Source organism: Petaurus breviceps, unplaced genomic scaffold (genome assembly GCF_028583685.1).
Source record: "Petaurus breviceps papuanus isolate PSGF00001 unplaced genomic scaffold, PetGlider_PUasm1.0 379, whole genome shotgun sequence".
Lineage (NCBI taxonomy): Eukaryota > Metazoa > Chordata > Mammalia > Diprotodontia > Petauridae > Petaurus > Petaurus breviceps.
In genome coordinates, this window is record NW_027186303.1 from 3,121,583 (window position 1) to 3,141,299 (window position 19,717).

General features: G+C 53.1%; 1 protein-coding gene across 1 annotated transcript; it reads right to left on the reverse strand.

The window, feature by feature from the left end:
- Positions 1–13,172: 13,172 nt before the first annotated feature.
- On the reverse strand, positions 13,173–17,559 carry SMIM45 (small integral membrane protein 45). The gene is made up of 2 exons (XM_069099355.1): positions 17,301–17,559; positions 13,173–15,481 (listed from the first exon to the last, which is right to left on the reverse strand). Exon 2 carries the CDS (start codon positions 15,465–15,467, stop codon positions 15,261–15,263), a length of 207 nt encoding a protein of 68 aa, XP_068955456.1. The 5' UTR covers positions 15,468–15,481; positions 17,301–17,559; the 3' UTR covers positions 13,173–15,260.
- Between the last annotated feature and the right edge of the window lie 2,158 nt (positions 17,560–19,717).

Consider the following 19,717-nt stretch of genomic DNA (forward strand, 5'->3'; position numbering starts at 1 on the left):
GGCCTCCTGCCTGAGAGGCTGCAGAGCACAGCACTGTACTGGGGAGATGAGATAGTTCCCAGACTTAGGAGACTGTCAAGGTCACTCAGGTCCACTCCTGGACCCCATTCCCCCAATGGTCCCTAAGGGCCTTCTCCATGAACCTCCTTAATTTCGGAGGTAAGAGTCCAGGAAAAAGTCGAGTCAGGGAAACCTAGGAGGTTTTGGAGCCGGCCTTCCCCCTTTGAGGTCATGTCCATGTACCTAGCTGTTTGCATGCTATCTCCCCACTGCCCAGGGAGTGCCTGGGGGGGTGACCACTGCCTTTTGCCTTTCTTTGTAGCCTCGGAGCTTAGAAGAGTACTTGGCACACACAGTAGGAGCTCAATAACGGCTTCATGACTTGCCATGGCTGGGGGCAGGAGGGTGGAAATGATAGCTCTGCCCCTTCTTCCTACTGCCAGTCCTTCCTGACTTTCAGAGGGAGCTCAGGGCAGCTGCCCCCCCACAGACAGCAGGGGGCCTCCTTTTCATGTGGCCTGGGCTCAGCAAGCTCTTGTTAGGTCCTCCCAGGAAGTGCTGTGCCTCAGCAGGAGGTGGGGACCTAAAGATGTCATTGCCCTTTCCCCATCCATATTCACCAGCTCCAGGTTAAGCTCTTGTGCCCCGTGCCCAGCCCTCTTTCTCTGGGTCTGGCCTCCAAGGCTCTGGGATTCTCCCCAGCCATGGACACAGACATTCCCGAACCAGCCTGGCCCCAAAGTGCCAGATTACCATTGATTTACCTTTATGTGCCATTGCCAGGTCCAAGGCATCCAGGTTAGTGGCTCTTTCGGCAGCTGAAGCTTGGGGGACAGCTGTGGCCTCTTCCTCCTCTGACTCTGAGGTGCCTGGCTCCGAAGTGTGGTCTAGTGTGCCTAGGATGGAGCCCATTTCTGCCACGATTGGAACAGCTGGCACAGGGGGCTCAAAGGCTTTCCCTGGAGTGGCTGGGGCCATGCTGCTATCTGCCAGGCGGGCAACCATGGTTCTCTGTGGTGTGGCTTTCTGGGGGGTGACCAAGTCCATTGCCGTGCGTGGCTGGGCTCGCCTGGGCATGGGCAGGCCCATGGCTGCTCCTGGAAAGACTGAGGATGTGTCTATGCCTGGCACAGTGAAGACAACCTTGGCATCTTTCAAGGCCAGGCTCCTGGTTGTATGGGACGTGGCCAGGACCATGGCGGTACATGAAGCACCCCTGTCTACTGGGGCTGCCAGGGTGCTGGTGCTTTTGTCTAGCATGAGAGTGGTGTTGGCTGGGTCTACTTGGACTGGGCCTGGGAGTAGCCCTGGTGTAGACAGAGCTTTGCCTGGTTCTTCTGTGGCTAGCACTGTGGTGCTGCTGGACAGAGGCAGGACCAGGGCTGCTAAGGTTGAGGATGGTGAGCCTCTCCCTGGGCCTGAGGCAGCCACAACCCTGGGTGCGCTGGCATGTGGAGTGTGCAGGGCAAGGTCTGTGGCTGGGTTGAGGGCTGGCACTGGCCTGGTTCGGCACCCTGCTGTGCCCTGTTTCTCCAGGTCAGAAACTTGGAAGAATGTGACACTCTTCCTTGACCAGGCCCTGTCCTCTTCAGCCCTGGTTGAGGGTGAGGGAGCTGGACCCATAGCTGTGACCACACCTGCAGTGACAGCTTCGGACTCTGTTGGGCCTGGGTCTACATCTGACCTGGATGAGCCTGAAGCTATCCCTGGCATGGCCGGATCCATGGTGGTGCCTAATGTGGCTGGGGCTGGACAGGTGGTCGTGCCTGGGGTGACAACTGGGTTATCAGCCCTCTCTGGCCTGGCCAATGTGATCCTTCCTGACTTGAATAGCCCCGAGGCTGGGATGCCCCTTCCAGATGGTAGCCGGAGCCTGGGGATGCCCAGATGGCGGCTCCCCACTCTCCCTGGGGAGTCTGGGCTGGGTGTTCGGGAAGTATATCGTAATGGGAACCCTATGCCAGGAGGGGTTGGTGGGCTCTGAGCTGAATGTGGCTGGAAAGAAAGGGCCAGATGTGAGGTCAGCAGGGGCTTCTCCAAAATGGGGGCCCCCACGGGCCCGATGGGATTGAGGTTTCCAGGACTCACAGAGCGTGCCCTGATTTTGGGCACCAGAGACACAGGGGGTGGGCCCAGGATGAGAGATTCCCCTTTCTCCTGGGCACCCTCTTTCCTCTCTCTAACAACCTCCTCCTGCTGAGGGGAAAACCCCGGGACAGAGGCAGCTTCCTGGTGGCTGTGGTGGTGGAGGGTAAAAGAGAGAGAGCTGAGCTTCCTGGGCACAAGGCTGCTGGTGGGGCTAAGGATGGCTCCCCTGGCAGTGCCTGGCTCCCTGGGGGTCAAGAACCAGGGCCTAACTCTGGTCCCAGCTTGGCTCAGGGGGAGAGGGATGTGACTCGAGATGGAGCCAAGGCTCAAGGTCTTCCTGACCCCAGGGTTGAGAGGGGGTGAAGCCACAGGGATCCCCGAGGAACTGCTGGGGTGAGGAGGGGGTGAAGCCACAGGGATCCCCAAGTCCCGGCTGGGGTGAAGAGAGGCCTCGCCTGGCTGCTGGTCCCCAGGAGGAGAAGGAGTTCGGTTTCGGTCCATCCGGGCTCCTCAGGCTTCTCCCTGAGGAAAAGGGGGTTGTGGCCATGACCAGGGAGTCTGCCCAGACTGCCCTGGCTCCCCTCCTGCCTCCCTGCCCACGCCTGGGGTTTCTGCAGAGAAGGTCAAGCTTGAGAGATGTGGATTGAATGGACATTCCAACTTTGTTCCAGGCTCCCTCCGACACACATCTCCAGACTCACTCCTGGAGACAAATGTGCCTGCCTCCACTCCCCCAGTTCACCCTCCCCCTCCTTCTTAGGATCACAGAATAGGAGCATAGATCTAGGGCTGAAAGGGACTTCAGAGGCCATCTAGCCCAACTCCCTTATTTAACAGATAGGGAAACTGAGGCACAGAGAGGGTGAGTGACTTGTCCAAAGTCAACCTTGCTCTTGATTGCATCCTTCATTCCAGACCTCCACCCTCCCACCTACCTACTCACCACCATATATACATTCCTACTCACCTCCCAGCTCCCCAGATTATCCTGGAATTTTAGAATGAGAAGGGATAGAAGGAACTTTGTCTTGACAGCCACAGGCCTATACTTATGCCCTATCCCCACCCCATACCAACAGTTGGGCCAATGTATCTACCAAAGAAAAGATACTGGAGCTGCCCTGCAAGGGAGTGAGCAACCCATCACTAAAAGTGATTCAAGTAGAAGGTAGCTGGGTAGCTGTCAGGGAGGTGTGCCCCTCTGGCACCCATATCCCCAGCTCACTCAGGAATGCAGAATCAGAAGGATCAGATGAGGTCCTGTCCCTAAAGCACTTTGCAAGTCTGAAAATGCTATTTGGGGAAACATAAGTGAATCCCTATTGCTGCTATTATTGGTAAGTGCTGGCCTGCTTGGGGGTGTGTTGTACAGCATGGGAGTTGTTGGGGGGGAGGCGCGGAAGAGGTGGCCCAACCAAGAGCCACATGTGGCCAGCAACAGGGCCATAGTCAGCTTCTATATAGGGTGTTAAGGTTCACAAAGCACTTTATCATTGAATAGAATCATTTCTAATTTACTTATAAATTACAATTAAATATTATTATTTGATCCTCTGTGACCACTTTGGGAGGGAGGTGTTATTATCTCCATTTAACAGATGAGGAAACTGAAGCAGGCAGGGGTGATCTCACCAGCTCCCTTGGATTGACTTTTCTTTATGCTGATGATCTCAACTCCACGTTTCTTTTTTTTTTTTTTTGCCTTTTGTAGGGCAATTGGGGTTAAGTAACTTGCCCAAGGTTACACGGCTAGTTTTGTGTGTGTGTATGTGTGTGGGTGTGTGGGTGTATGTGGGTGTGGGTGGGTGGGTGTGGGTGTTAAGTGTCTGAGGCCTGAACTGAACTCGGGTTCTCCTGACTCTGGGGCTGGCGTTTTACTCACTGCGCCACCTAGCCGCCCCCTCAACTCCACTTTTCTTGCCCCATTCTCTGTCCCGAGTTCCAATTTCACATCTCTAGCTGCCTTTCAGATGTGATAAATTGAATGTCCAGGAGATATCAACTGAACACATCCAAAACAGAACTCATTATCTTTCCCCCTAAACTATCCATCCTCCTACCTTCCCTATTAGGGCAACACCCTCCTTCCTGTCTCTCAGGCTCCCACCCTTGGAGTCATGTGGGACTACTCACTCCCTCTCACCCCCAGACCCAATAAGGAACCAAGGCCTATTGAATTCTCCTTTGCAGCATCTCTCAAATACACTCTCTTCTTTCCTCTGACTTTGTCCCTACCCTGATGCAGGCCCTGGCCACCTCATGCCTGAACTACTGCAAAAGCCACTGGGCAGTTTGGCCACCTCAAGGCTCTCTCCCCTCCAATCCATCCTCCAGCCACCAAAGTGTCTTTCCTAAAGTCCAGGTCTGATCATGTTACCCATCCCCCCTCACACCCAATAAACTCCAGTGGCTACCCATTATGGCCAGGTGCTGACACAAAATGCTCTGTTTGGCATCCAGAGCCCTTCAGAACTGGTCCCACTCCCCCTAACACAGTGACCCCGGCCTCATGGTTGGGCCATGAACAAGAACCTCCATATCTGAGGTCCAGATATTTTATCTGACTGTCCCCCATGCTGGGAAGGTTTCTCCCTACCTATCTCTGCCTCTTGACCTCCCCAGCTTCCTTCAAGTCCCAACTAAAATCTCCAGGAACTCTCCCCAGAGCCCTCTTCATTCTAGTGCCTTCCCTTTCTTCATTGTTTCCTATTTATTCTGAACATTGCTTTTTTGTATCTATTTGCTTGTTGTCTCCCTCTTTAGACAGTGAACTCCTTGAGGTCAGGGACTGCCTTTTGTCTTTCTTCAGATAGTAGTAGTAGTAGTGGTGGTGGTGGTGGCGGTGGTGGTGGGAGTAGGAGTAGAAGTAGTAATAGTCAACATCATATAGAACTTACTAAGTGCCAGGTACACCAGAAAGCCCTTTACAATCATTATCTCATTTGATTCTCACAACTTTAGGAGGAAGAAGCTATTATTCCCCCATTTTGTCACTTTATAAACGATTGTCTGGTCGACTGGTCTTGATGATAGATAAGGAGGGGGAAAGTTGGCTTTTTTGACAGCTAGGTTCTTGGGAGATCAGATTCCAAAGCCTCCCCAGGAAGGAAAAGTAGTATCCCCTGGGCTAAGAATCTACAGGAAAGGCCAGCCCAAAGGTGACAGAAGGCTCTCAAGCATGACATTTTAATGTTAAAAATGTAAAGGATTCAGAAAAGGGACCACTGTGGCTGCACAGGGAGCTCACAGGCCAACTTAGATTTTTAAAAGGCAAACACAAAGATCATCCAGAAAAATGTGTAATTTGAAAATAAGATGGGAAATGGGTAGTGAGAGTGAGGGATAAGGGAGAATGGGTGCCCACAGAATGTTGAGACCAAGAGGATTCCCCAACAGAGAATGGTCAGAGGATATGAAGATGCTGTTCTCAAGGAAAGAAATTCAGGTGATCAATAACCACATTAAAAAATGCTCTTATATAAGAGAAAATAACAAAAAATGTCAATAATGATTAGAGAAATGAAAATTAAAGCATATTTCAGGTCCCACCTCCTACACATCAGACGGCTAACAATGATAAAAGAGGAATTAACAAGTGTTGGCCCATCTGTGGAGAAACAGGCTCATTGAGTTCAAGTCTTTAAAGTATTCATTCCCTTTGACCCAGAGATATCCTTGCTGGGCCCATGCCCCAAAGACATCAAAGGGAAAGGAAAAGGACCTTCATGTACAAAGCTACTGATAGCAGCTCTTTTCATAGTAGCAAAGAGGGAATTGAGGGGATGCCAATCAATTGGGTATTGCTGAACAAGTTAAGGTATATGAATGTGACAAAGACTATTGTCCTGAAAGAAAAAGAGGAAGAGGATAGATAGAGAAAAAACTGGGAAGATCATTATGAACCCATGCATAGGAAAGGGAGCAGAACCAGGAAAACAATTTACACAAAGGAAACAATATAATGAAAACTAACAATGCTGAAAGGTTTAAGAGCTCTGACCAAGGCAAGGATCAAGTATGATTCCAGAACATGCATGATGAACTACCTACTTCCTAACAGATGGATTCAAAATGCAGAGATGTACATTGTGAGACATGGGCCATGATGAAATTTGTTTCCCTTGACTATGCATTATAGGAAAGCAGAGGTGACTTTTTGTTTTTCTTTTTGTTCAGTTTGGTATAGGGGGTGGAAGAGAAAATAAAAGCTTGTTAATTGGAAAAAATAATATAAAATTCTTAAAAATCAAACACCTAGAGGGTTTCACTGCAGAGGTGAGTGAGGCACTTTAGGTATGGAACATTGAAGAACCTATCAGACCCAACTGATGTGTGAGTTAATCAGATTCCATTGGCTACTTAATTGATCGTTTTTCTCTTTTTAAACTCTTTGTTAAAGGATGTACAGGCGGGGTGGGGGGGAGATGGGGAGAAATGAAGGGATGTAAAAAACAATATTTTATTTAAAATTTTAAAAACGAAGAGGATACTTTCATCAATTTTTTTTAAATCTGGAGGCAGGTCTCCGAGCATTAGGTAGAATGTCTATGGATGATCCTCAAGACCCCAAGGATGGATTATCCTGAATGAGGACACAATGGGCTGCTGTCTCATACCTTTGTAAGACCATGCATCTGGATAAGATTATGGATCTATTTACTCACAGATTTAGAGTCTGAAGGAACCTCAAGCCAACCGCTCTCTTTTTTTTTTATAGAGGAAGAACCTAAGGCCAACAGGTTAAATGACTTGCCCAAAGTCACAAAGGCAGTAAAGGTCAGAGACAGGATTTGAACCTCAGACCTGTGACTCAAAAGCAGGTTGGTGCTCTTTCCAGGTCAGCTCATTGCCTCCCCGCAGGAAAGGCAAGCAAAGGTGTATGCCTGAATGCATCACGTTCCTGTGAGATGAAGAGTGAAGCCCCAAATGGCCAAGATGACCACAGAAGAGCTTCTGAAAGCTGCGCTGGGAGCAAAGGCTGGCTGGCACCTTTGGGGCCCATGGTGAGAGTCACCAGTGGGAACACAGAACCAGTTATCCCTTCCACATTGCAGGGATTAGATGCTGGTGATCTGGAAAATCTGTGTAAAATGTTTTGGCCTTCCCTTTATACCATAAAAGAAGTCAGAAGTATTAGGGGGTTAAAAGGTAAAATATGTTGATATTATACAATACTATGCATATATTTTATGCATTTCATGTTTCTAAACTTTCTTTGTGTCGTCTGCCGGCCTACACATGCCATCTGAGACCTCCAGAAAACTCCTCCCAAATTCTCATTTATTCTGCCGATCTGTGATACCAATATCTCGATGGGGAAAGTCGAAATGTGGAAGGGATAACTGTATTCTCCTCAGATCTGATTCCTTCCCTTAAAGCCCCTGGAGAGGTGAGCTGTAATTATTATTCTGAAGCACTGATGTAAGGCAATATATATGATCTATGTGTTAAGATTCTACAAACTAATGTTTGCAAGCATTTGATTAATAAAGCTTGATTGCTAGCAGTGAGAATCGAGTCTAATGAGAGTTTCCTTTGCACTAATTAGCTCAAGTGATTGTAAATTGGTTTTGCTGGACTGGGAGGGAGGATGAAGTGCCTCCCCTCAGGGAGTTTCCACTCTAACCTCAGCATCCCTAGTGTACACACAAGTTTGTCCCCACTAGGCAGAGAACTCCCATTTTTAAAAGTAAACCTCTAGGAAACTAAAGGTTTCTAAAGTGCTTTTCTAGCAGCAATCCTGAGAGGGGAGGAGTATTGGAGGGATTATTATTCCTATTTTGCAGATAAGGAAATTGAGGCCAGAGAGCCGAATGAGATGACTTGTTCAAGGCCACCCAACCAATCAGTACCTAAGATGGGATTCAAACCCAAGGCTTCTTCCTGATGCCAACTCGAGAGTCTGATTGCTCTACGCCGTGAAGGCTCCCTCTGAGCTCTGGCACGGATAGAGGTGACCCTGTCTCTGGAAGATTCTGCCCGTTGGAACTGGTCTGAAAGGTCTGACCGCGCTGGACTGGGAGACAGAAGACGTGAGTTCAAATGTGACCTTTCCCACTACTATCCGTATGACTCTGGCCTCCGTTCCTTCGTCGGTAAATGGGGAGGGGGCTGAACTAGACGACCTCCAAGGACCCTTGAACTCTGGCCCTATGATCTTTGATCCTAAATTGAGGGTCTCTGCGGTAGCGGAGCCGTCTGCCCCGCGCTCCAGGAACCCTCCCCCCATAGCTACAGCGGGGAGCTGGCGGGCAAATGTTTAAACACCGGCTCTCTGGCTCCGGGAAGGAAGGGGATCTGGGAGCGAGCTCCTCAACGCTTCATCCGCAGCATTAGCGCTTTCCCAGACCTTTCCTCAGGCTAGAAAGCACCAGACAAATCCCACAGGGTAACGGTCCCTTTCTCCTGCGCTCTCCCGCAGAGTTTCACCATGAGCCCCTTAGAGCAGGGCAGGTGGGGATGGGGGAGGGAACCCACGGGCCTTGGGTTCCAGTACTGCCCCCGACGCTTAGACGCTGTGCGACCCTGGGCCCTGCCTTCCCCTCTACCGGCCTCTGAAGTCCCTTCCAGGCTCAGACTCGGGATCAGACACTCTCCCGCCTCGGGAATCCCCCCACCCAGAGGGGACCCCTCCTCGGGGACCTCGATCCTCGACATCTGCTCCCACCGATGGGGGCAACTCCCTCTACCTGCCTCCTCCCCGGCCCCTCCTCCCGGGCACGGCAGCTGTCCGTGGGATGACCCGCGTGGGGCTCTTCCAGAGGTCCCTGACTGGGGAAACTGAGGCAGGAAGGGGCAGACGGTGAGGCGCGGGAGCAGCCGGTCCCGCCCTCTCCCGGGTGCCCGACTTCAAGGACCAGCCCCCTCATTGCTGACCCTCTCGTGTCCAGGGCCCCTCTCTGCCTGGCCTCCCCCTTTTCTATCCAGCCCCCTCCCCCCACTTAATCCTCACTTCCGCAGCTTTCTGCTAGTCCCCCAGGTCTCTCTCTGCCCCCCATTTTTGCTCCCCTCAGCCCCCCACCCCCCTCCGCTCCTCCTGCTCCCCCCGCCCCATTTCTACCCCCCCTTTAGGGCCCCTCCCCCAGCCCCCCAGGCCCGGCCCACCTGCACCCTGGGCCTGGCGCCTCGACAGCCGCCGCCTCCTACTGGAGACCTTGGGCTCTGCAGCCACTCAGGCCCCTCCTCTGGGGGCGGGGCCTCCAAAGAAGCCCCGCCCCTCCCTCCACCCAGGGGCAGCTTCCCAGAGTCACAGAGGAGTGAGGCCTGAGCCCTGCACCACGCCCCTTTCCCTCTCCTGCACACCCATCCTAAGCAGGGAATGTCAGAGCCAGGTGGAGCCTGAGAACAGGGGATGTCAGGGCTGGGAGGGGCCTGAGTTTTCTGTGACTCCCAGGCCTAGGCAGCCCCCACTTGTACCAACACCCCATATCACTCATAACCATTTTTCTGGGACTTTAAAATTGACTGAGCATTTTCCACTCCATAGTACAGTGAGGTAGAAAGTGCAAGGGCTATTGTCCCCATATTACAGAGAAGAAACTGAGGCTCCAGAAGGGCAGTGATTTGCTTAAACCCAGAGATGAAGATCTCAAGCTTCTTCTCTGGTGCCAGGGCCAGGCATGGGCCAGGTGGGTGGCCACCAAGGAGGTATTGTGGGACATCTCCTCCTTTGGTGAGGTCAGGTCTCTCATGACAGCAAAGGTACCCTGGGGCTGGGGGAGAGAGGTTCCCCGGCCTTTACCCTCCAGCAGCCAATGCCAGGGGCCACAGAAGGTAGCTTAGGCCAGGGACTCTGTGGTTCTAGGCCCAGCATCACTGTGTGATCTCTCTGGGGCTCAGTTTCCTCCTCAGTAAAATGAGGTGTCTGTACCATGGGATCTTTAAGGTCCCTTCCTGCCCTAAATACTATTGAAGGAGCCTGTGCCCTGGATTCAAATTTCTCTGCTATTTACCATGTGAGCCAGGCCGTGCACCTCCACTGGGAGCTCCCACTGACATTCCCTCAAATATTTAGAGCTGGAGGGAGCCTCCGTCATTTTACAGGTGAGGAAACTGAGGCTTTGAGACAGTAAGGGCCTTGCCCAGAGTCACATGGCTTCTAAATGTCAGAGGCAGGATTGGAATCCGGAGCTTTGGACCCAAGGCCCCTATTCCAGTAGTCTTGGAGAACACTCAGTGTGGCTCCACACATCACCCGCCCCAGCCCCTCAGCACCTATTGAGAAGGCAAGCAAAGAGTATGTGTGAAGTCCTGCAAAGCACTTCCGCCTTACAGGATGCTGTTTTAAAACCAAAAACAAACTTATTGTCTTCCCCCAAACCTGCTCCTCCCTCAGCCTTCACTGTGTCTGACTGTGGCCCCATCAGACCCATATTCCACAGCCTGGCTTCCAGTCCCTCACTGGGTCCCCAGGGATCCTCTTCCCATCCCTAGGTCTGGCTACCACAGCTCCAGTCAAAGGCTCTTTCTGCACCCCCGTCCACCACTGCAGCCCCTACCTCCACCTTGTCCCTTCTAAACCAGCCTTTACGTTCTTATGACCCTCCTCCTAACACATCAAGTTCAAATTCACCATCTTTGGGCAGTGTTCAATATGGCGCCACCCAACTTCTCCAAGTATGTGTGTGTATGTGTGTGTGAGCTCCTTGAGGGCAGGGACTGACTTTTGCCTCTTTTTCTATTCCCAGAACTTAAGCACAGAGCCTGACTTCCACCAAACAGACTAAAGTACCTTGCATTCACTTTGTAAATATTTGGTATATATTTATGCATGTTCTCCTTGCCTCAGGCAGTAGAATGTGAGCTCCTTGAGGGCAGGGACCGTTTTGTTACTCCTTGTGCTTAGCAGAGAGCCTTGGGACATGGTCTAAATCAGTGCTTGTGGCTTGATTGGTCTGGTCCCCATGAAACCTGGGCTTCTGCTCACAGTCCTCCCTGTACCCAGAGTGCCTTCCCTCACCCTCTTTTGCCAGTTGAAGTTCTGCCCAGAAAAGTGGAAAGAGGCTTTGGAGCCAGAGACCTGAGTCTGAATCTCATCCCTGCTATTTGGCTGCCTATGTGCCCTTGGACAAGGCGTCTGATCGCTCCGGGGCCCCATCTGGAAAATGAGGAGCTTGGAAGAGCGACCTGGGAAATCACTTGCAGCTCTCCATCTAGACTCTACCCTTCAAACCTTACTCAGTGTCACCTCCTCTGGGAAGTCTTCCCTGATCTGCCCAAACTTTCATTGGCCAGGACTGTCTGGGCTGTTGGGCTGCTTCTAGGGAGCACCTGCTGAACTATGTGTTACTGTGAACCATGTGAACCATCCAAGTCTCTCTCTCTGAGGTCCTGCATACATCCCTGACCATCTCTGTTCCTGAGTCCCCTCACCTGTCAAATAAGGACAGACTCCACAGCTTCTTAGGTCCCCCTCAGATCTAAATCTATGCAGCTCTGGGACTACCAGACAAAGCCCTGAGCCCTGAGCCCCCAGATCCTTAACCAAGCCTCCACCCCAGGTCCTTAATGCTTACCTTGAACTGAGGAGGACTGGGCCAAGGGCTAGGGGCTGCTGAGGGAAACCAAATGATGGAGGGGTCCAAATTGAGGCCCAGCTCAGCTTCCCCTGGGGCTGCTGGGTGGCCAGCTCAGTGCCCCTCTGTTCCAGGGCCCCCAGGCAGTAGCAGAGGCCTGGGCCTGGGCCTCTGTTTCCTTGCAGCTTCAGCAACAAGGCCCCAGGCTCCCCCACCCCACCTCACATCATGCCAGCCCCAGGGAGTGGGAAGCAAATGAAAGGGAGGCCTCATCCACCGGAATCCCGGGTCCCTGAGCCAACAGCAAGGCTGCTGGCTGGGGGAGGGCCAGGGACAAGGCAGGCTCTCTCTGCCAAGATAGCCCAGCCGTCCCACCACATCTGGGCTAGGGTCTTGCTGAAGGAAAACTCTTGATCTGGCCTTCAAGAGCAAGAAGAGATCTTAGAGTTTATATAGTCTGCTCCCCTCCCATTTTAAAATGGAGAAACTGAGGTCCAGACAGCTTAAGAACTCATCCAAAGTCACACAGTAAGTAGAAAAGTCAGGATTTGAACCCAGACCTTGGAGTGCTTCCCCCCTGCCCCAAACCCTTGCTGTTAGGTCCTTGAGTTCTATTCTGTGACACCTCAGTAAGTGTAGAGAGTGAGCCCCAGGCTCCTTCCACACTGGCTCTGTCCCTTCCCTGGGTGGGTTGGGGGCTTTGGCAGTCCCTGCATCTCTCCCTGCCTCCTCAGCTGCCCACTGGGCTGGGTCCCCTGAGAGCTGCCACCTGGAAAGGATCATGGATGAAGCTGGTCCTGGGGCCGGCCCTGGCTTCAGCCACAAGGTCAGATGATAGTGGTGCCCAGTCTTTTCCCTGCTGCTTCTCTTCTCTCTTCTTCCATACCTCCTCCTCTGGCTCAGCCCATTCTCTCCATCCCTCCCTGCTGGCCTGCAGGCTTCCCTGCACAGGAAGCTGACCCCAATAACAATGGGGGGACCCTGGAATCCCTCTCCCCAGGTCTGATCTCGGCCCCATCCCCTCGATCCCTCACCCTGGATGCCCATTTCCCTCACCCTGGATGCCCATTGCCCGGGCCGTCCGTGGCCCCGGCCTCGATCTCTTTGTCTGCCCACTTTCTCCCTAGCCTGGGGTGCTTTTGGGCTGGAGAGCCTCAGGAGACATGGCTCCCATCCCACCAGGGACCTTTCGTCGCTGGGGGTCCTTGGAGAAGGCCCTGCCTGCCCTCCCTCTCCATCAGTCAATGGGGATGATCCAAGCTGACCATCCACCTCCCCAGGCTCTCTTGGGGGGATCACTTAGTGCACTGGAAAGGGGAAGGGAATCAGGAACCTCACTATCTTCCTCATCATCACTGGGCCTCCCTTCCCTGTCCCACAGCAGGACCACATTGATGTTAGTGCTTGGGGTTGGGAACCGAGACCCTTCCCTGCCCCAAGGTCTCTTCTGCCTTCTGCTTCAGTTTCCTCATCGGTCACATGGGGCTGATTCCAGCTGCCCTGCTCACCTTACCAGTTTGACATGAGGAGCAGAGGAGGGTAGGGAAGTAACTCAGAGGCTTTAGGTAATATTGGGACTGGAGGGACCAGAAAGCATTTATTAGCATCTTTTAACAGACAATGAGAGAGAGATGAGGGGAGGGAGAGGGAGAGGGAGACAGGATGTAGAACCACATTTCCTATTCATGATTGAAGCCTCTCAACAAGAGTCAGCAGCAGGGCTCCAGGCTATGGTTCTGAAGGTGTGGACTCACTTATGGCTCAGGCAGAACAGCACAGGACCCTGGCAGTGGGGCATAGACTGACGTGGGGCTTTGGGGTTGGACTGGAAGGAGCTTGTAGGAGAGCCCGGGGGGATCGAGAGAGGACAAAATTTGTTTATCCTTCCCCAGGTCCCCATCCACTCCTGAGATGACCCAGCTTTCACAGTCTCACCTCCTCGGCCTGAGGAGACTCCACCAAACCTCTGGGTCTTCTCCCCAAAGCAGAACAACTTTGAACATGACCTAGGGCACAGTCTGCCCTCAGCACCCCCCACTCCAGGCTCACTCACACTTATGCCCATATTCTCATAGACACACCCATGCATACCTTCATCCTCTTCTGATATAAACACCCTCTGCACACTCCCCAAGTCACACACATGCATGCCCATGTTTATCCACAAGCATACAAACTTGCACACATACACACAATCCCACACCCCCTTTCAGGTCCCTCTGTTGACACTTAAACCCAAAGGCTGCCATCCCACCCACTCACACCCATGTGGGATCATACCCTGACAGCCATGGGGGACATACTCCTACCACAAGCCCTAATACTCACACATATCTCATAGCCAGAGGTACCTCCCTTCCCCCACTGACCCCCAGCCCATTCATCCCTTTCACAGGACCTAAGGCCTGGTATGGAGGAGGGACAAATTGAGGCCAGGGCCCAGGTCCTACAGAAGAAGAGGGACAGATCTCCTATTCCCCAGACTGTGCCCACCCTTAAAAGGGTGATGGGGATGGCCTGGTCTCTCCTCCAAGTTTTTCCTTGGGCAGGACTTCCTTTCTCTATTCTAAGCCTAAACCCTCTCTCCCCTAGGGATGGAGGCATTGCTGGGTTGGGAGGAGGGTTCTCAGAGCCCCTGAAACCTCCCAAAAGCCAGGACTACATGCCCAGGAACCAAGAATACAGATCTCAGGAATGCCCTCTCCTCAGCCTGGACAGGGCTGCCAATGTCCCAGGCACCTGATTCCCTACCACCAGCTCTCACCTACATGGACCACAGGGAGTCTATGTCTCTCTCCTAGACCTGCTGTATGGCTGGGACACCATCCCAGGGCAGGGATTCCCTTATAGTGGTGAGCGTGTCTAGGGGACAGGGGTGATGTTCTCCAATGGGGAAGCTGTGGTTCATAGCAGATGGAAATGGTAGTACCTAGACCCTGCATAACCACCCCCCCCCCCAGACACACACAGTATGGGGAGAGGAACTGCTGAGCTGGTGGTGATGGGCAGTGGTGGGCCTCTCACCCACTGTGGCAAAGGGGAATGCTTCACATCTGGGGAGTTGCTATTGGCACAAGATGGGGGAGGATGCTTGGGGACTTGTGGACCAACCAGCACCAGCAATCAGTTGGCACAGTGATCAGACACAGAGCTTGTCTCTTTCCCTGCAAGCTGTCCCTTCTTGTGGGACTCTGGGAGTGGAGGAAGGTGGACATCAGAGACCCCAGCCCGCCCATCTCCCTTGTCCCCTCCTGAGGCTTTTTTGGCTCAAATCACCAAGAAGAGACAGAGATGAAAAGAATCAAGGTCTCTGAGAGACTGGGCACATCAGGTCTCAGAGAATTTGTTTCCCACTCTGGGGCTCCTGGGCTGGCAAAGAGCTGCAGGGTCTTTGCTGGGTGGTAGATGATGGTAGATGCTAGAGTAGGGACATCAAGGGAGCAAGTGACAGAGTGAAGACCAAACTCCACTCCAGTAACTGGAAAGGGTCTGTCTCCAAGGCAGAGGCAGGGAGGCCAGGAGTTGGCTAGGCCAGGGGACACTGGGCATGGGGCTCAGGAGGCTGCCAGTCCTGACCAGACCCACAAGGGGCAGACTGCCTGGAGGCAGGGGGCTCCACACTGGGCCTGTGCCCAAGGGCCCTGCCCTCAGGCCCCATCAGACATCAGGGCTCCCAAAGGCCAGGTTGTCCCGGATCATCAGGCTCTTGCGGAAGTTCCGGTCCAGGAGGGGTCTTTGTGTTCGCCACTTGTGGGCCTCCCGCAAACCAGGCTCAAAGTAGTAGATACAGGCCCCAAAACCAACCAGGATGAGGATGGAGATCATGAGGTAGACGGGCACAAACCAGTCCAGGAAATGTGGCATGGCCCCTGCCACCGCTGAGGACAGGGAGGAAATCATGTCGTCAATGCACATTTACAATAACCACACCTTGCATAGTCTGAACAACCTCATATCCACTTTGTATCTGAGGAAACTGAGGCCCAGAGGGGTCAGCGAGTGAGCAGCAGACGTGATTCGAAGGCAGGTGGGTGTTCTTATTCCCACCTCTGGCACACTCATCCCACAGGGCCTTTTACCAGATATGCTCCCATCCACCATGGGGACATGGGTCCCTGTGGTCCTGACCCCTGATCCCCAGGGGCCTCTCACTGTGGGCAGGACTTGGTCTGCTGGGGAGAGATTTTCTGCTCAGGCAGGGGTCAGAGACACGACCTGCCCACACTAAGGTGCTAGGGTTCCTGCCATGGGCAAACGCTGGGGGAGCCAGCAGAGAGAGGACTCCAGCCGTCAGGGGCTGGCAGTGACCCTGGGCCAGGACCTTCCCCAAACTGCAGAAAAGGAAGCAGGATGATCCACTCAGGGCTCTGGGCCAGAGAACACAAGGGGTGGAGTGGGGTTGGGGGGCATCAATGACCTCACTGATTTCCTGAGGGTGCCTAGTCATGAATGCTAGCCTTAGAGTCAGGAAGACCTGAGTACAGAGCCTGCCTTTGTCACCCAGCTATGTGACCAAAGGCAACCTTTCTAAGCCTCAGTTTTCCCATCCATAAAATGGGAAGAAGAATTCTTGCACAATCTACCACTCAGTTGTGAGGAAAGTGCTTTGTATTCCTGAAAGCCCTGAGGAAATGAGAGTCAGGGTTTGTGAGAACCTAAGTGAGGCCTGCTGGAAGGGTGGGGGGGGGGCAGGCTACAGTGTCTGCCCAAGAATTTCTTTGGTCAGTAGGGAAGAAAAGGACTTTGTCTTGAATGTCCTGGATTTGGTGGGGAAAGGTCATTCTTCAGGGCTCCTCCTTCTGCCCCATTCCCAGTGGGGATTCCATGGCTTGTTTCATGCTTCCAAGGATCTCCAGGCTCTAGGCAGCTACCCCAAGAACTCCCTTTCCCCCTGGGTAAAGCTAAGACCTGCAGGAGTTGTTGCCTAGAGTTCAGGGTTGCCCCGGGGAACAGGGATCTAGGTGTACTGGCCCTTCCTCCACACACTTCCCCATAGACCAATCAGCCTCTCTGGAGAGTCAAACACAGATTCTGAAAACAGCTCCTACACTTCCTAGAAGGGACCCAGCAGGGGCAAGGAGGTCTTTCCTCTCCAGCCACCCCCAGGCTGGACAGTGGGGAGTTGGGGAGGAGATAAAAGGGGTCATTTTCAGGGCACTGTACTTGATTTTACCAGACAGAGCTTGGGACCCTCCTAACAGTCCTTCAGTGCCTGGAACTCCCCAGGCTAAGAAAAATCACCTCTTGTTTGATGTTTTACTCTCAAAACATCTCCCTCATACACAGAATGGAAGGAGTTACAAACCACTCTCTTCAGTAGTGGGGCCAAGGCACAGCAGGGATGGTGAATCCCATCACACTTTTCAGAGGTAAAGTGATTGGCCCAAGGTCACACAACTAGTACAGCCTGACCAGAATCCGAATCCAGGCCTCCGAGTGTAGTCTGGGTTGTTTTCACTGTGCCGGGCTGCCTCTCCAACCCTTGGGATATGAGAAGAAGGTCACCACCTCCCCCCTCCGCATCCTCTTCTAGCTTCTTGGGGGTACAAGTGGCACTAGAAGGTATCTCTGGTCCTTTGTTTCTGTGGAGCCCCTAGAAATGAACCTCCCTGATTCAGTCTGGCCTCTAGGCAGCCAAGCCCCAACTGGCATCTCTCCCTGCCCCCCAGAATTGCTCCCACCCCTGTCCTGGCTCACCTCAAGCTGTGGGCATGCTCAGCCCCTGATCCAGGCACAGCTCTTGGCTTAGCCTTGGCCTAGGAGCACTTCTTAGAGACACCACCATCTGCAGGAGACACTGGGGAACCTGGGGCTACGGGAAGAAATGCTGGGATTGATTTCCGTCCTGGAGGATGGAGCCCCAGGGCTCAGTCAGGTATCAGAGAGCTGCCTCACTGGTCCACCACCACATCCAGGTTCTAGCGCCCTGGTCAGCTCCCTTCTCTCCCGATCTCAGGATGGCAGGAGGTGGGATCTGTCTCCACCAATCAGCAGCCTAGGACAGACTGAGGGCTTTATCCACAGTTGCCGGGGAAACCAGCCTTGGCTCACTTATGCACGTGGTGCCAAGCTTACGATGGGGAGAAAGGAAGGGAAGTGTCACATGGCAAGAGGAGAGAAATGAGAGTAGGGTTGTTTTCAGGGGAGGGAGGGGGCGGGATTAGACCGGCAGGGACCCTTGGGCTGAGATCACATGACTCTTGGAGGGCTATGTATGGCCATATACAGTACTCATATTTAGCAGGAGGGTCTAGGGACACAGGCTCTGTAAGTCACAGGGTCAAGGAAAGTAGAGCCTTGGGCATCAGGAGATCTGGGTCTTCCCCCAGCTCCTCAGCTTGGAGAGTCAAAGACCCTGGATTCACATCTCGATTCTACTACTTGCTGGATGTGTGGCAAGTCTCTTCCCCTTTCTGGAGCCAACTTCCTCATCTGTTAAATGGGAGGCTTGGAGAATATGATCTCTAAGCCCCTTCCCACACACAGAGCTGAGATCCAAGACAGTCTCCTGCCTCCAAAACCCCCAGGGTTCCATTAACATTTGACTGGGGAGCACCTGACAGTTACAAAGCTCTGCCCAAGTAATCCAGCCAGGGCAGCTGGAGTGAGAGGGAGGGAAGCATGGGAGGCAGTGTGCTTCAGTGGAAAGCGTCCTGCTTCTAAGCCCTGCTCTGATGCTTCCCCCTTGGGTCTGGCTCCTCAGGAAAATGAGGGGACTGGATGGGAAGCCTCAGCCCTCTGGCAGCTCTAAGCTGACGGTCTCTGTGGAGGATTGTGTGCACAGCCAAGGAAGCCAGGGCTCTCTGCTCTCCTGTATCCTGTTAATGTTTGGAACGTGGTGCTTCAACTCTGGAGACCACATTCTAGCAAGGGCATCGTTAAAGAGGAGGGTGGCCGGAGGAGGCCAGCCAGGCCAGAACAGGATCAAATGGGGGGGGGGCCCTAATTGGATTCAATATAGTCTGGAGGGACTTGGGCAGGACTGGACAGTAGGCTCTAGGGATACGAAGGGTTGCCCTGGGGAAGAGGGTCAAACAGACTCCTCTTGGCCTCAGAGCTAAGCAGCAATGGTGGGGGGAGACCCCAACTTCCATAAGAATTCAAGCTAGTGCAAACGGAACAGACCACTTAGCAGGGAGTTGGTCCCCCTTCACTGGAGGTCTCTAAGTGGAGACTATTAGACCACTTTATCCTAAAGGCTATAGAGGAAATTCCTGTTCAGAGATGGGCTCACTTGTTCATTTGTTTATTCATTCAACAAACATTTCTTGTCTGTCGTATGCTAGGCACTGGAGATGTTATCGCCCTGAGATTCTGTTTTGGCAGAGCCCTGGCCCCTGTCACGGTCACATCTGGAAGGAGCAGCCAGGCCTGAGCTCTTCTGAAGCCCCAGGAGCCTCCACCCAACTGCTAGGAAGTGGCTTTGAGAAGCAGGTCCCAGAGAAAGGTACCTAGGAGCCTGGATGCTGGTGACAAACCAGGAGGCAAGAGAGGTTGATTCCATCTTTTCCAGGGCCACAGATCCTCCAGGGAAGGTGAGTGCCCAGAGCACCAGGCCCTGTGGGGCGGCTCACCTCTGGCACTTCCACAGAATTGTGCATATATGATCTCATTTGATTCTCATGACAATTCATTTTACAGAGGTGGAGACTGAGGCTCAGGAAGGTGACCTAACATGCCCAGTCACATGGATGGTTTCAGGTGCAGGACTTTCTACACTCTCCTATGCTAGGAGGGACTGGCTCCTGGTGTAGGGAATGCACATCCCACCCCACCACCCCAGGGACCTGAGGGCAGTTCACCTTTTCACCTGACCATGGAGGTTCAGGTCTAAGGACCTGCCCTGGTCCTGCTTCTTCCTGTCAGCTCCTTCCCTTGCCCCAGAGTCCTGGCAGAATGATGGCCTATGGAGCAACTCTTCAGGCCCAAAGAGAGGTGTCCTATCTCTCTGGTTGCTCAGTGATCTCCTGGCTGATGACCTGAGCTGTTTTCAGTCAATCAGTGCAGAAAGAACACTGGAAACCTGGGTTCAAATTTTGCCTCTGATGTTTGCTAGTTGCATGATCCTGGGCAAGTCACTTAACCTCACTCTGACTCAGTTTCCTCTTCTCCAA

Excerpts from the sequence above, each read along its gene's own strand:
- SMIM45 (XM_069099355.1), bottom strand. The coding sequence starts at position 15,467 with ATGCCACATTTCCTGGACTGGTTTGTGCCCGTCTACCTCATGATCTCC.